Source organism: Oratosquilla oratoria, chromosome 33, assembly GCF_046742065.1.
Source record: "Oratosquilla oratoria isolate Oo_2021 chromosome 33, ASM4674206v1, whole genome shotgun sequence".
NCBI lineage: Eukaryota > Metazoa > Arthropoda > Malacostraca > Stomatopoda > Squillidae > Oratosquilla > Oratosquilla oratoria.
Genome location: NC_134809.1, coordinates 46,362,593 through 46,377,324, shown reverse-complemented (window position 1 = coordinate 46,377,324; position 14,732 = coordinate 46,362,593). Strand labels below are relative to the sequence as shown.

Below are 14,732 nucleotides of genomic sequence, written 5' to 3'. Positions count from 1 at the left end.
CCCCCTCATGTCCACTCCCTCCACCATTTTGCCTTCCACACCCTATTACTAAGCTTTTCTTTAACTCATTCTTTCCATGTGTCCAAACCTGTGGGTGTATAGCTATAAGGTGCCCCCGGCATGCAACAAGGGCACTGTAAAGGGTTGTACAGTTAGTGTTGTAGCATGGACCCTACTACCAGACACTTTCCCAGTACAAGGACTCTATTGTCATGGCCATTAGGCCTTCATCGATACGTGTTTTATGTGGCATCCTACTCTCCATTTGCATAAGGAGAATGATGCTGCCCCCACGTCAGTCTATACCAGTCTCCCATACAGAGAGCATCCAATGCTCACTCCTGTAACGCTTGTCACAAAAAGATTCAACCATTTGTCCCACCCCATGTTTCAGTTGCCCACACATAATGACAAACATGGCACAGTGAGTAGCATAATGCTTGCAACATGCAACAGTGAAATCATGGGGACAATACGTGGAATCGGTGGCAATGTAAAGTGAAGCAGAGCACTTGACCGGAACTATGAAGACCAATAGATGACAAGTGGAAATAAAACGCTGGGACTGTGAGGTGTCAGTGCAAATCACAGTGTGCATTAATGGGGGGACCAAACAAAAAATTGGTTGTTGATAGTGACGCTGCGCTTTGCACACGTAGTGGTGCAAAGAGGGCCCTCATCTCACTGTTTCTTCGCCCTTACCAGCCCTCAAATATCACCAGTGCATGGGACCCATTGCCCCTTATGCAGGCCGTTACGAAACAAGTAGGCCTTTTTCCTACTTCATCTGGCTCACCTCCGCAAAGTGGCCACCTCCGTGGAGCCCAGCTGACTTGCAAAGGCCTGTATCACCGGCATCTGCTCCACTTGTTGCAATTACGTCACCACAGGAGGTGGCGACGCCACTGCCGCCCACAGGAGGCATTGATGGTTACTGTCTCAGACACCCAGTAGGAACTGCACACATGCACCTACCATCATGGTGCCTTCTGGCCCGTCACCCTCCGCCACCTGTCAGCGCCCACGCCATGCTGCATGACAAGGTGTGGGCATCACAGGGATAGGCACTCTGCAGCTGCTAGGCACATTGGAGTGAATATCTGGAGCCAGCCTACCAGATGCTGCTCTTGGCACCAACAACACCAGTTCCGACCATATCTCACCCTTTGCCCCAGGGGACCACAATGCCACCATACAGTATTCATGGGAGGTCCTGAAACACCCCTCCTCTCCTTTGGCTTGGTCATTAGTCCCACTTGACGTTTCCGGAGCCTGTCCTCAGGCGATGACATATGCAAACAAGGCGCCAAGCTAACACTGCCCATACCGTTGGCTCCATCAGTCTGCCACTCACAAACTATTTCCTATGGGACTTTGGTGACTATGCTGGTCTCTAAGGACGGGGGGGTGGGGGGACTCCCTGTACACCGTCCCCCTAGGAAAGGATGATGGCAAAACAGACAAACCATCCCAATACTCCTTTGCCAACCCTATCTCCCAACTCCTTTTTTTTTTTCATTCCCACTCTCCTCACCTCCTCATTTTTCACACTATCCATTCTAGTAAACCCCTACCATTTTTCTCTGGCATTTCATCTTAAACACATTTAAAATCTTCCTCTCTTATTTTCCATGTTTCTGCCCCATACATTGCTATTGGCACAATTACTTCTTCATATAATCTCCTCTTAGCATCCATTCCCAAATGCCTATTTCTCATTACATTTTTTAATCCCCCAAGGCATTTACTCGCTTCTCTAAATTTACATTCTACCTCCACCTATAATCCTCCCTTTCCCACTACATTTGCACCCAAGTATCTAAAGCTATCCACTTCCTTCAGACTGTCTCCCATAATGTTCACTTCCAATTTGCTTGCCATATTCTCCCCTTGTATATCTTATCACCTTACTCACATTTATATTCAATTTCCTTCTTTCACACACCTTCCCAAACTCCGTCACTAACTTTCTTAATCCCTTCTCTGATCTTGCTACAAGCTCAGTGTCATCAGCAAACAACAACTGGGATATCTCCCACTTTTCTCCATTTTCTTTAACCATATCCAATCACTGGCCCATTACCCTTGTGTTTACCTCTCACACCACCCCATCCATGTATAAATTAAACAGCCGAGGCAACATAAGATATCACTGGCTCTATTACTCTCATAGAAACTCTTGACTACTCTTAAAAGTAGTCAAGCCTTTTTTAAATCCATAAAAGCCTAAAAAACATCCTAACCTTTTCCTAGTTTTCTCACATATCTGCCTTACCACAAAAATCTGATCCATGCAATCTCTACCTGTCCTAAACCCACACTGTTCCTCACCTATTACTCCATGTGTTCTTCTCCTAATCCTCTCAATCAAAACCCTCCCAACTACACTCAACAAACTGATCACTCTGAAACTACTTCACTCACACTTGTCAAGTGGAACTATACAGACACTATGGCACTCTACCCACTTTTAGACAAACATTAAACAGCCTCACCAGCCAGTCCACCATCACTGTACCTCCCTTTTTTTGACACTCCACATGACCCCCATCTAACCCAGGTGCCTTACCTGCTCTCATAATCTTAATAACGCTTTCACTTCATCTTTCCTTATTTCTCTTCAATTTTCCTCATTCATCACTGTCATTTTCTTAGTGCTTCCAACTGCAACTACCTTTTCTTCCCTAACCTCCTTCACATAAAGCAACTCCCCAAAATACTCTGCCCATCTTCCTCTTACTGCTGTCTCTTCCACTATCTTCTCTCCAACCACATCTTTTACCTTTTCTCTACTTGATTTGGCTCCTCTTCCTCTCTGAATTTCCTTCCAAAACATCTTTTTACTACTTTCAAACTTTTTCATACTCTTTCCCCATTTCACATGTGCTCTCCTTTTTGCCTTATTTATCTTATGCTTTACTTCTCTTTTCTTTGTACCTCTCATATAATTCTCTCATCCTATTTTGTAACCAGTCTGTGAATGATTGTTTCTTCTCTTCTACAACCTTCTTTGCTTCATCATCCCACCACTCACTACTTTTCCTCCAGTCCTCCTTGTTCCCCATTCCTCCTCCACTCCTAGGACAGTATGAGAAAGACAAGCTGGTTCTGACCAAAGCCAGGATACAAAATTTTATATGTAATTGGCAAGTTGTCAATTTTACCAATGGATTAAAAAGTGTAATGAAGGGACATTCCTTTTCTTTCTCATTTAAGCAGTTTACTCTAAGTACCTCCCTACTTTCTGTCCTTTTTCTTTCTCCATCTATCCTCCACTCTCAAATTACTTCCATCAAAAAATGATCTGATATCACCCACTCTCTCCCTTTAAAAAATGTACATCCAAAACTCTTCCTACTCTTCTCATGGTTACTACTATTTAGTCCATTAAAACCCCATCTACTACCTTTCCATCTACCACCCTCTCCCATGTGTACTTATGCTTGGCTTTCTTCCTAAACACCACCAAATAATAATAATAATAATAAAACACAATAGCTTATATAAAAGATTTATGTGCAATCATGGTAGAAGCAAGTAAGAAAAGCAACCAAACCTAAAGGTCCCATGGTATAGTGTGTAAGTACCTCAAATATGAAAAATGGAATAAGTTGTGTATAGACAATTCACTAGAATAGAGTTAACAAATCATTCATTCTCAAGGAGGAAGGAGGAGAAAATTTGTGGCTTTTACCTGAGCTACTTGTCCTTCGGCTTGGTCTTTTCCCTCTGCTTGGCCCACCTCTTTGCCTTCTTCAAACTTGGGCTTGCCTCCTGCTTCACTGATCATCTGTTCTGCATTCATTGTGTCAAACTCCTCCAAGAAAAAGTCTGGTATCAAAGTTTTACCTGTTGAAGGAAATTTTTCTTTATTCATACCTTTATTTGTTGAAAACATAGAGGAGTTAAGATGAGAGGGAAACAAATGGGAGTAATCATTGATTGCCTTAGATAATATGCAATACATACATATACAAGGCTTTTTTCCCTTACAAGGGAGGTAGCCAAAAAAACAAAGCCATAAAAACCACTCCCAACTATTCCATCCCCAACATACTCCACTACCATCCACCTCCTTCCCTCCCTCTTATCTTGGCACCTCCTGGATGATGGGTCATCCCTGCATCTTGTCCACTGCCCTGGGTCAGAAGCAGTGTCGCAAGACACAGCACATCCACAGCAAGGCCACTTCATTAAATCGGCAACCTCCCTTCTCCATCCCCTCATGCAGAATAGATGGGGAGAAATCCCTTCAGGCTGCGTCAATTTATTTCCCACACATACTCCCAGTCTGCTGCCCCCCATCCCCTACCCACTCCATCTCATGCATCACAGCATCATCCATACACAACCATTCTCCATTCACCTCTATCTTCTGTCCTCTCTTGTCTTTCCTCAACAGACATTCCCTTCTTTCCCAAAGCCCCTTTTACCCCCATTCATCCATCTCATCCTAGTTTGACCCCTCATGTTCAATCTTTCCATATCTGCCTTCCACACTTCTTTTATAGTCTTTCTTCACTCGTTCTTTCCATGTGTCTAATCCATCCCAATACTCTTTCATCAACCCTATCTCCCAACTCCCTTTCCACCCCCATTCTCTTCCTCACCTTCTCACTCTATCCAGCCTAGTAACCCCTATCATACTTCTCAGGCACCTCATCTCAAACACATTCAAACTCCTCCTCTCTTATGTTCCATGTTTCTGCCCTGTACAGTGCTGTTGGCACAATCACTCCTTCATACAATCTCCTCTTAGCATCCATTCCCAAATGTCTATTTCTCATTACACTTTTTAATCCCCTAAGGCACTGACTCGCTTCTCTCAACCTACATTCTACCTCCACCTCCAGTCCTCCCTTTCCCACCATATTCACAATACTCCCATAGTGCCTTCCTGTCTACCCTGTCATAAGCCTTTTCCAGGGAGGGAGGGTGGAGGGGTGTGGAGTGTTTTCGGGGATGGAATGGGTGGGAATGATTTTATGCCTTTTCCTTTTTGGCTACCTCCCTAGTAAGGGGGAAAAAGCCTTGGTATATGTATGTATGTATAATAGCCCAAAAAAACATCCTTACCTTTTCCTAAAGCTTTCTCACATATATGTCTTAACACAAAAATCTGATCTACACAACCCCTACCTGTCCTAAACCCACACTGTTCCTTACCAATTACTCCCTCTGTTCCACTCAATCAAGGACCCTCCCATAAGCTTTCACAACTACACAACATACACTCTATAAAGGATTTGTGGGAAAACCCAGTTTCGGCTGTGGCATTCCTTGGGGAGACGGGACTGCTCGGACAGACAGTCTAGGGAACGACAACAACAACTACACTTAAACTGATCCCTCTGAAACTATACTCACATTTGTCCCCCTTTACCCTCTCTTAAACAAACATTAAATAACCTCACCAGCCAGTCCACCATCACTGTACCTCCTTTTTTCAGACATTCTGCATGACATCCATCCAACCCAGGTGTCTTACCTGCTCTCATCCTCTTAACAACTGCTTTCACTTCATCTTTCATTATTTCTCCTCCATTTTCCTCAGTCATCATGGTCATTTTCTTAGCACTTCACATCTGCTCTCCTTTTTGCCTCCTTTACCTTATGCTTTACTCTCGTCTCTTTACTTTGTACCTCTCATATGATTCCCTCGTCCTATTTTGTAACCAATCTGTGAAAGCTCACTTCTTCTCTTCTACACCCTTCTTTGCTTCCTCATCCCACCACTCACTACTCTTCCTTTTATTTCCTCCCATCCTTTGTTCCACACATAATCTTTGCACACCTTATGACTCCCTCCTTGAATCATCCCCATTCCTCCTCTACTCCTAGTTCTAATCTATCCTTCACTCCCTCCCACTCCTCTCTCAGCTTCTTATTGTACTCCTCCTTTTCTTTCTCATTTAAGCAGTTCACTCTAAGCACTTCCTTACCTTCTGTTGTTTTCCTCTTTCTCCATCGATCCTCCACTCTCAACTTACCTTACCAAAAAATTATCTGATATTCCCCCACTCTCTCCCCTTAGAACATACATCCTTTACTCTTCCTACTATACTCCTGGTTACCAATATATAGTTCATTAATGCTCTATCTATCACCCTTTCCCATGTGTATTTATGATTTCTTCCTAAACACTGTATTTGCTATCATTAACTCTCAAGACACATCTCCACCATCAACTCTCAATTATGATTTTTTCTGGAACTCCACAATTCCCAACCACTCTGTCTATTAGTTCATTTCCTACCCTATCATTAAGGTCTCTTAATACTATGCACTTGTTTAAATCTATCCAAAAAGCCTCCCTTTCTTCTACATTCTTCTCACTACCAGGCCCATATGCACTTACAAAAACCCACATCTCCCTTCCCTGTTTCACCCTCATCCACATTAACCTTAACTCCTTCACTCCGGGGCACATCGCACGACTAGCAGCATTAGCTGCCAGATGTGCGATGTTGCGTCATAATAATCACATTATAAAAAATAAAATCGCTGCTCAATCGCTCGTTCTCTTTCACCTGTGAATTTTGATAACCATAGAAAATATGATGAAGCCAGTTTAGAGAGAATGAGGGTCACGCAGGTATGACTACAATAAATATAATCAAGACGCCGATGTCGGCATCATCGTGTACCCACTTGCTCCTCATGACGCCTATGTAGGCGTCACCGTATGGAAGTGGTTAAAAAAAACCTCCTTCCACTCCATTACACATTTACCTATCTCTTCACTTCCTAGTATAGCCACCCCTTCTCTCCCTCCTTCTCTCTTCACTCCTGAGAACCTCCCAACTACACTCCCATACTCACACATGCCCCTCCCTCAACTTAGATTCACCCAATTTTTCTTCTCATAAACATACTGCCTATCTCTTCCCTTTTACTATCATCTGTACCACATCCATGCACATTAAAAGACCCAAACCTTAGGGTACTGGTTGGAAAACTCCCCTGACCCTCTTATGCCTTACTCTTTTTAGGAATATCCCCTTTGGGGTATGACTCAAGTGGGAAGACTTGGTGGCAGTATTATTTGTCCTCCACCACAGGGTTAGGGAGAAAGAAAGAGAGAAAGAGAGAGAGAGAGAAAAAAAAAAAGAAAAAAAAAAAAAGGGGTATGGGGACAGCATAACGGAGGGGTAGCCGCAGTATAATAAAGTATCATAATTTCTTTATGAACAGAAATTTCCTCTATCACAGACAAAATGATGTGTGACCCTTGTCCATAGAGGCACTCCATATAGACCCTAAAGTATCAGCTGCATGCTACTTTACCACAATAACATGCAGCTAATAACCCAGACAGGGTAAGCAATACAAAATGTAAAATAAAAAGTCCTCCCTAACATACATTATAACAACCTAACTTGACAGTTACAAGAGATATCAATTTGAACTTGAAAATTAATCTTAATCTATACAAGAAAAAACCCACCTGGCTCTACAGCATAATGATCAAAGTCTGTGATGCCTTCAGCTCTAAGAACTGTTTCATCAACTGCAAAGTTCCCCGTGTAGCTATGGGAGTCTTTACAGAGGATTACATATGCTGCATCTGCCATGATTTCAGGTTTACGACACTGGCTTCCCACCTCTTTTCCACCAAGCATCTCCATGGCAGCAGTGATGATAGCTGTTTAAAAAAGAATAAACAAAATAAAAATAAAATTATTATCTACTTAAAGGCTTGATGCCATTTGATATCACAATCTTATCAGAGAGGGCTAGGGCAGTACTTCCTTACAAAAGACTTTTTGAATTGGAAATTAATGCATCTATTTCATGGTATAACTTAACATATGCCTACATCTCAAGATACTAACAAGAACACGTCCCTTCAGGCTGCATACATTTCTCACCCATTCACAACCAGTCTCCACTAACACTTAACTCTTCCACTCTCCCTCCCCTGCTCAAGACATTCCTCTTGCACTCAATATCCCTTTCCCTCAATCCATTCACCTCTGCCTTCTATACTCATTTTGCTAGTCTTTCTTCATTCGTTCTGTCCACATGCCCAAACCATCCCAGCATTCTTTGATCCACTGCATCTCCTAGGTGCCTCACCTGATTTCTCTATTCACCATTGTAAACCCTACCACACTTCTTAAAGATCCACCTCAAACACATTTAGGCTCCTTCCTGCCTCATTGAAATTCCAAGTCTCTGTTCCATACAGTGTCATCAGCACAATCCCCCCCTCATAGTCTTCTCTTTGGGTTCATCTGTAGATACCTATTTCTCATGACACTTCATTATAGCCCCCTCCTTGCTCTAGAATTCATCTTCACACTGAATCCTCCTTTCCCTGCTACATGTGGCCCTAAGCAATTCTTGCAGCCCCTTTTAAACTTGCCAATTCACTGTCACCCTTGTACATCTTATTGCCATAAATTTGCCCAGATTTACTTTCAACTTTCTTCTTTCATATACCCTCCCAAACTCTGACACTGCTTCATTCCCTCTTCTGATCAAGCTAGAAGTAGTGTCACCTACAAACTATTGGTTTACTTCCCACCTCTTTCCAATTTCACTAGCTCTAAATTCTTACTCATCATCATTGCACCTACCTCCTACACCACCCCTTCCATGCAACATTGAACAATCATGGTAACATTACAAAACCCTGATGCAGCCCTATCTTTGCCTCAAACCAATGGCTCTCTCCATTCTCTACCCTCACACAAGGTCTACTTTCATGTAAAAAAAAATTGACTGCCCTCAACAGATATCTTCCTATTCCATACATCCTTAACACATCCCATAATGCCTTTCTGTCAACACTGTTACATCCCTTCTCCAAATCCATAAAACCCAAGAAGATATCCTTATTCCTTACTTAAACTTCTTGTACATCTGCCTTACAATGAAATATAATTAGGAAAATACACAACACCTGTCTTTGGCCACAGTGCATTAGCAGCAATTCCATCTTGTCGGAATTCTTCAGCCATACCAAGCACACACATGGACATCCCATATTTGGCCATAGTGTATGCTACATGATCCTTAAACCAGCGTGGTGACATGCTCAAAGGTGGTGATATATTGAGGATGTGAGGGTTGATACTCTTCAGTAAGTGAGGCACACACAATTTGGACCTGCAAAAACACTATATAAATGACCAGTTCATAAGAAATAGAACTAAACAGCCTATAGTGGGTTATAATAATAATCATTGCCTTGAACATTACTATATGAAAACCTGCAGCACCATAGCAATTAGGAATAGTCCTTGGGCTCTCCCATTCATCCCTATAGGAGGAAAATTTGGACAGTAGTCTGCATTGCATTAGTGAGACTGTATGCCACTGCCTCTTAGTAGTAGTAGTTAGAGGGGACTAGTCACAACATGACCGTTCTCCTTGTGTAAACAGGTGGAGAGAAGCACAGTCCAGAGACCAAGGCTTCTCATGGCTACATGTCCAGATGGAGGCTAAGATGTCAATGGGTCTTGGAGAGAGGTGGCAGAGGGCAAGGAAATGTTTGACCAAGTGCAAGTATACACTGATGATCCCTTTGAAACGGTTGCCAGAACAAACAACATCCACTCTAGGCATCAACATGTGGAGCCTGTAAGTAGCTATGTCACAGAGGAAGATGAATGTCCACACTGCACAGTCTATAACACCCTTTATATGTCATATATATTCATCAGACTTCTCTGAAGTCCATACTCTTTCCCTACCTCTACCCACAGGTGTAACTCCAAGGGTCCAGAACCTTGATCAACTTGTGGTCTATTGCTGGTCACCTGGAAGCGGTGGGTACCCTGCATGAGACCTGAGGCAATGGACTGTTGGACTAACATCCACTCCATTTCTGAGTGTGGGGGAAAAGAATAGTGCCACCGAGATTTTCCCACTTGAGTCAGAAAAGGCAACAAAAATGGGATGGGGATAAGACTAGGCATCCTACTCTCTGTAGCCCCTTTGGGGCTACACAATGTCTAAAAAAGGGAGATACAGTGATGGTGGACTGGCTGGTGAGGTTTAATGTTTGTCTAAAAGAGGGTAGAGTGCTGGAGGACAGGAGGAGTGCCTGTATAGTTCCACTTTACAAGGGAAAAGGGGACAAGTGTGAGTGTAGTGGTTTCAGAGGGATCAGTTTGTTAAGTGTAGTTCGGATGGCTTATGGTAGGGTTTTGATTGAGATGATCAGGAGAGGAACAGAGGGAATAATTGGTGAGGAACAGTGTGGGTTTTGGGCATGTAGGGGTTGCACTGATAAGACTTTTGTGGTAAGGCAGATATGTTATGGTTATGGTATGATATTTAGGCCAGTGGCCAGGCACTGGGACCAAGGAGGTCATTCAGCGCCGTCATGACCGATTGGTGAAGAGTGGGTAAAAGATTAAAATTTGATAAAATTATAAAATCATTAAATTTGGTTAAAAAATGAATAGATAAAAAGTAGAAGTTGTTTTGATAGAGATCTAAATTTCATTGAAAATATTTGTTTCTTTTAAAAACCCAAAAAGTTTATCAATATCAGCTTCCTCACACAAAATCTCTTTAAGAAAGGCAGATATGTTAGAAAGCTGTATAAAAGGGTAAGGATAGTTTTTGGGCCTTTGTGGTTTTGGAAAATGGTTACAATAGGGTAGACAGGAAGACACTGTAGGAGGTATTGCAAATATATGGGATAAAAGGAAAGCTGTTAAGAGCAGTCAAGAGTCTTTATGAGAGTAGAGCCTGTGTTAGAATTAGAAATGGAGAGTGAGTGGTTTGAGGTAAAGGTGGGATTTCACCAGGGATGTGTTATGTCGCCATGGCTGTTCAATTTATACATGGATGGGGTGGTGTGAGAGGTAAACACAAGGGTAATGGGTTGGGGATTGGAGATGGTTCAAGAAAATGGAAAAAAAAAATGGAAGATAAGTCAGTTGTTGTTTGCTGATAACACTGTGCATGTGGCAGGATCTGAGGAGGAATTAAGGAAGTTAGTGAGAGTTTGGGAGTGTGTGTGAAAGAAGGAAGTTGAAGATAAATGTGGGTAAAAGAAAGGAAATGTGATGTACAAGGGGAGAATGTGGCAGCAACTTGGAAGAGAGTATTAAGGGAGAGAGACTGGAGGAAGTGGATAGCTTCAGATACTTGGGAGCAAATGTGGTGGGAAAAGGAATGGAGGTAGAATGTAGATTGAGAGAAGCAAGTAAATGCCTTGGTGGATTAAAAAGTGTAATGAGAAATAGACATTTGAGAATGCATGCTAATATGAGATAGTATGAAGGAGTGGTTGTGCTGACAGCATTGTATAGGCCAGAAACATGGAACATAAGAGAGGAAGAGAGGAAGAATTTAAATGTTTTGAGATGAAATGCCTGAGAATTATGGCAGGGGTTACTAGGCTGGATAGAGTGAGGAACAAGGAGGTGAGGAAGAGAGCAAGGGTAGAAAGGGAGTTGGGAGATGGGGTTGATGAAAGAGTATTGGGATGATTTGGACACATGGAGAATGAGTGAAGAAAGATTAGTAAAAGAGGTGTGGAAGGCAGAGGAAGGGGGAGTGAGCATGAGGGGGCAACCAAGGATGAGATGGATGGATTGAATGGATGGGGGTTAATGCGAGTGGAGTATGTGGGGATGGAATGGGTAGGAGTGGATTTTATGTCAGTTTTTGGCTACCTCCCTTGTAAGGGGGGAAAAGCCATTAGTATATGTATGTGTAGATCAATTGTATCATGAACAGGAAGACTATCACATGCACTGTGTTATGCCCTAGTGTGAATATAATAAAACATTTCATGTCTGTCATTGTCAACAACCTTGTGTGAATATTCAAATCTTGTGTGTATAGTCTATATATATATTATCTCTTATGTATGCATATATGTAATGCGTTGCATATTGTGTTGAAGGATATTTAATGTCATCTAATAATGATGTGCATTGTGGGGTGGTGTGTGATGGTGTGAAGTGAGAGAGAGGGGAGTTGTAAAAAATAGATTCAATTCAATGTTCCAAACGTCCTACTTGAATGTCTGAAATATGTCCTATACTGGGGTGCCTGACACACTGTTTAGGTGTGCAGTTGGTGATATAATCAAGAAAAGGGATATAAGGTAATGCAAGATGCTTTTGTGAAAGGATGAAATATATAGTCAACCAAGGAGGAAGTGGCTCCCTCCTCTATCAGCCAGTAAATGTTCTTTGCCAGCTCTGGCTGACCAGTTGTCAGGACTCTCTTCATGACTACACAATGAATGTGTATGTTCTTCTCCAGTCACCAGTTGATTAGTCATCAGGACTCTCTTCATAACTACACAATGCCTGTGTATGTTCTTCTCTAGATCCCACACAACTAAAGCCATCAGGACTCTCTTCATAACTGCATGATACCTGTGTATATTCTTCTCCAGTCCCTGGCTAGCTAGAGTCATTAGGACTCTCTTCACAACTACACAATGCCTGTGTATGTTCTTCTCTATTCCCTGGCTGAATAGAATCGTCATGACTTTCTTCACCACTACATGATGCCTGTGTATGTTCTTCCCCAGTCCCCAGCCAAATAGAGTCATCAGGACTCTCTTCACAACTACACGATGCCTGTGTGTTCTCCAGTCCCCAGTTGACTAGAATTACCAGAACTCTCTACATGCATACCCAACACCTCTACCTGTTAATCACTCCCTCGCTGAATACCTTTGTCTACCTCTCTATATACCAAGAGCTTCTTTCTCCCTTATAAGGAAGGTAGCTAATATAGCACACACCTATTCCCACCCATTTCCTTCCGTTTTGGACTGCATCAAAATATCATTCACACATAAGCACCCCCTTCCTTACATAACAGTATTATCCATACAGAGTAATTATCCACTCATCCCTACCTCATGCCTTCTCCCTTGCTTAACAGACGTTCCTCTCTTACTCAATGCCCCCTTCACCCCATCCATCTCATCCTCAGTCGTACTCTCAAGTTCATTCCCTCCACCTCTGCCTTCCACACCTTTTTTACTAATCTCTCATCACTCATTCTTTCCATGTATCCAAAACATCCCAATAATCTTTCATTAGCCCTATCTATCATCTCCTTTTCCACTCCCATTTTTGTGATGGTAATTAAATAATTATTTGGTGTTTCAATATTTCATGGTAATAAATTTTTCTGTTGACAATTCCAATTTTTCATCCTTCCTCTGACTTTGATAAGAATACAAGTCATACATTTCCAGCTTGGTATATGGTGAGAATTTCCTACCAGGTACATGAGATAGATGTATATCAGAGGGACGTGATACACTGCATAAGCAGTGGGTGGAATACATAGCTACAAGGTTTATGCTGTACCATATTCATACAGGGTGAGGCATAAGTAATGCCCTTTTTACTTTTTAATCTTATAATGTATATTTTCTTTAATTAATTGCTAAATTTATATTTTTTCAGATATTTTATACAACCATGAGATAAAAAAGGAACAGTGAGTAAAAGCTATTCAATTGTACTATCAAAACAAAATGGTGCTGAAACTGCAAGATTGTTATCAGTTGAATTTAACATCCCAAGGGTGCAAAGCCAAAATATCACAAGCTTGATTAGAAAATTTGAATCCACAGGAAGTGTAAGTGATGCTCAAAGAGCGGGCAGGCCAATTGTTGCAACAAGCTTAGTAAAGTCCAATGAACTACAAGAATCGTTGTTGCGTTCTCCTAAAAAATCCAGTAGGCGTCTTTCTGCAGAGTTAGCAATAAGTGATAGGAGTGTTCGCACTTCCCCATTATGGGATAAGAGTTAGGGAATGGTTAAATGAAAATTTTGAAGGTAGATGGAAAGGACGAAGAGGACCAATTGAATGGTCACCACGATCACCAGACCTAACACCACCGAATTTTTTTTGTGGGGTGTATTGAAAGATCAGGTTTACAATCTTAAGCCAAAAACAATTCCAGAATTAAAGAATGCAATTTCAGAAAAATTTCATGAAATTACCATTGAAGTGTGTCAAAAAGTTTGTAAAAGTGTTGCTGGTAGAGTTCAAAATTGTATGGAGCATGAAGGGGAACATTTTGAACATCTCAAATAAATGACTAATTTTTAAATGTCCACAGCTTTTGTAACTTTTATCTTTTTTTTTTTTCAAAGTTGGCTTGATTTTATTTGTATTGACCATTATTGAACCCAATAAGCATTCTATTAATTTTGCTAATATATCATATTAATCTATTAACCTGTGGAATACATTCATGTTAAAAAAAATAAAGGATAGTTAAAAAGGTTTTAATTTTGTTTCACTTAAACAAAGGGCATTACTTATGCCACACCCTGTATGATACACACTTCCTTTCATTCAAGAAAATTTTCCATTCAGAAGAAATGCTCTCTCATGATTTATTAATACGAACTTAAAATAGTGATGATTTGTGTATTAAAGTAATCAATCAATCCATCACCTTGGCCATTCTTGCAGGAAACCTACAGTCTCCTGGTAACTGGCAATGGTCTCCAGCCTGGCTCACATATCATTCAAGAAGGCTATGTTGTGCTGCTGTCTGGACAGGGAGTGAACAGCATATTGAACCAAATTTAGCATATCTAAGAAAATTGTGTGGAGAGGTGTAGATAGAATGTAGGTAGACAGAAGCAAGTAAATGCCTTGGGGGATTGAAAACTGTAATGACAAATAGACATTTAGGAATGGATACTAAGAATAGATTGTATGAAGGAACATAGGAGAGGAAGCGTTTAAATATGTTTGAGATGAAACGTCTTAGAAGT

The 14,732-nt window shown here is 41.5% G+C and overlaps 1 protein-coding gene across 1 annotated transcript in view; it reads right to left on the bottom strand.

Moving 5' to 3' along the window:
• Positions 1–977: 977 nt before the first annotated feature.
• The window catches only part of LOC143017983 (hydroxysteroid dehydrogenase-like protein 2), a 32,651-nt gene continuing 18,896 nt past the window's right edge, over positions 978–14,732 (bottom strand). Inside the window, exons 4-7 of the mRNA XM_076173022.1 lie at positions 8,909–9,114; positions 7,448–7,645; positions 3,695–3,849; positions 978–1,031 (exon numbers count right to left, since the gene is read on the bottom strand). Of these exons, the coding sequence (XP_076029137.1) occupies positions 978–1,031; positions 3,695–3,849; positions 7,448–7,645; positions 8,909–9,114 (613 nt within the window). The remainder of the gene's footprint in view (positions 1,032–3,694; positions 3,850–7,447; positions 7,646–8,908; positions 9,115–14,732) is intronic.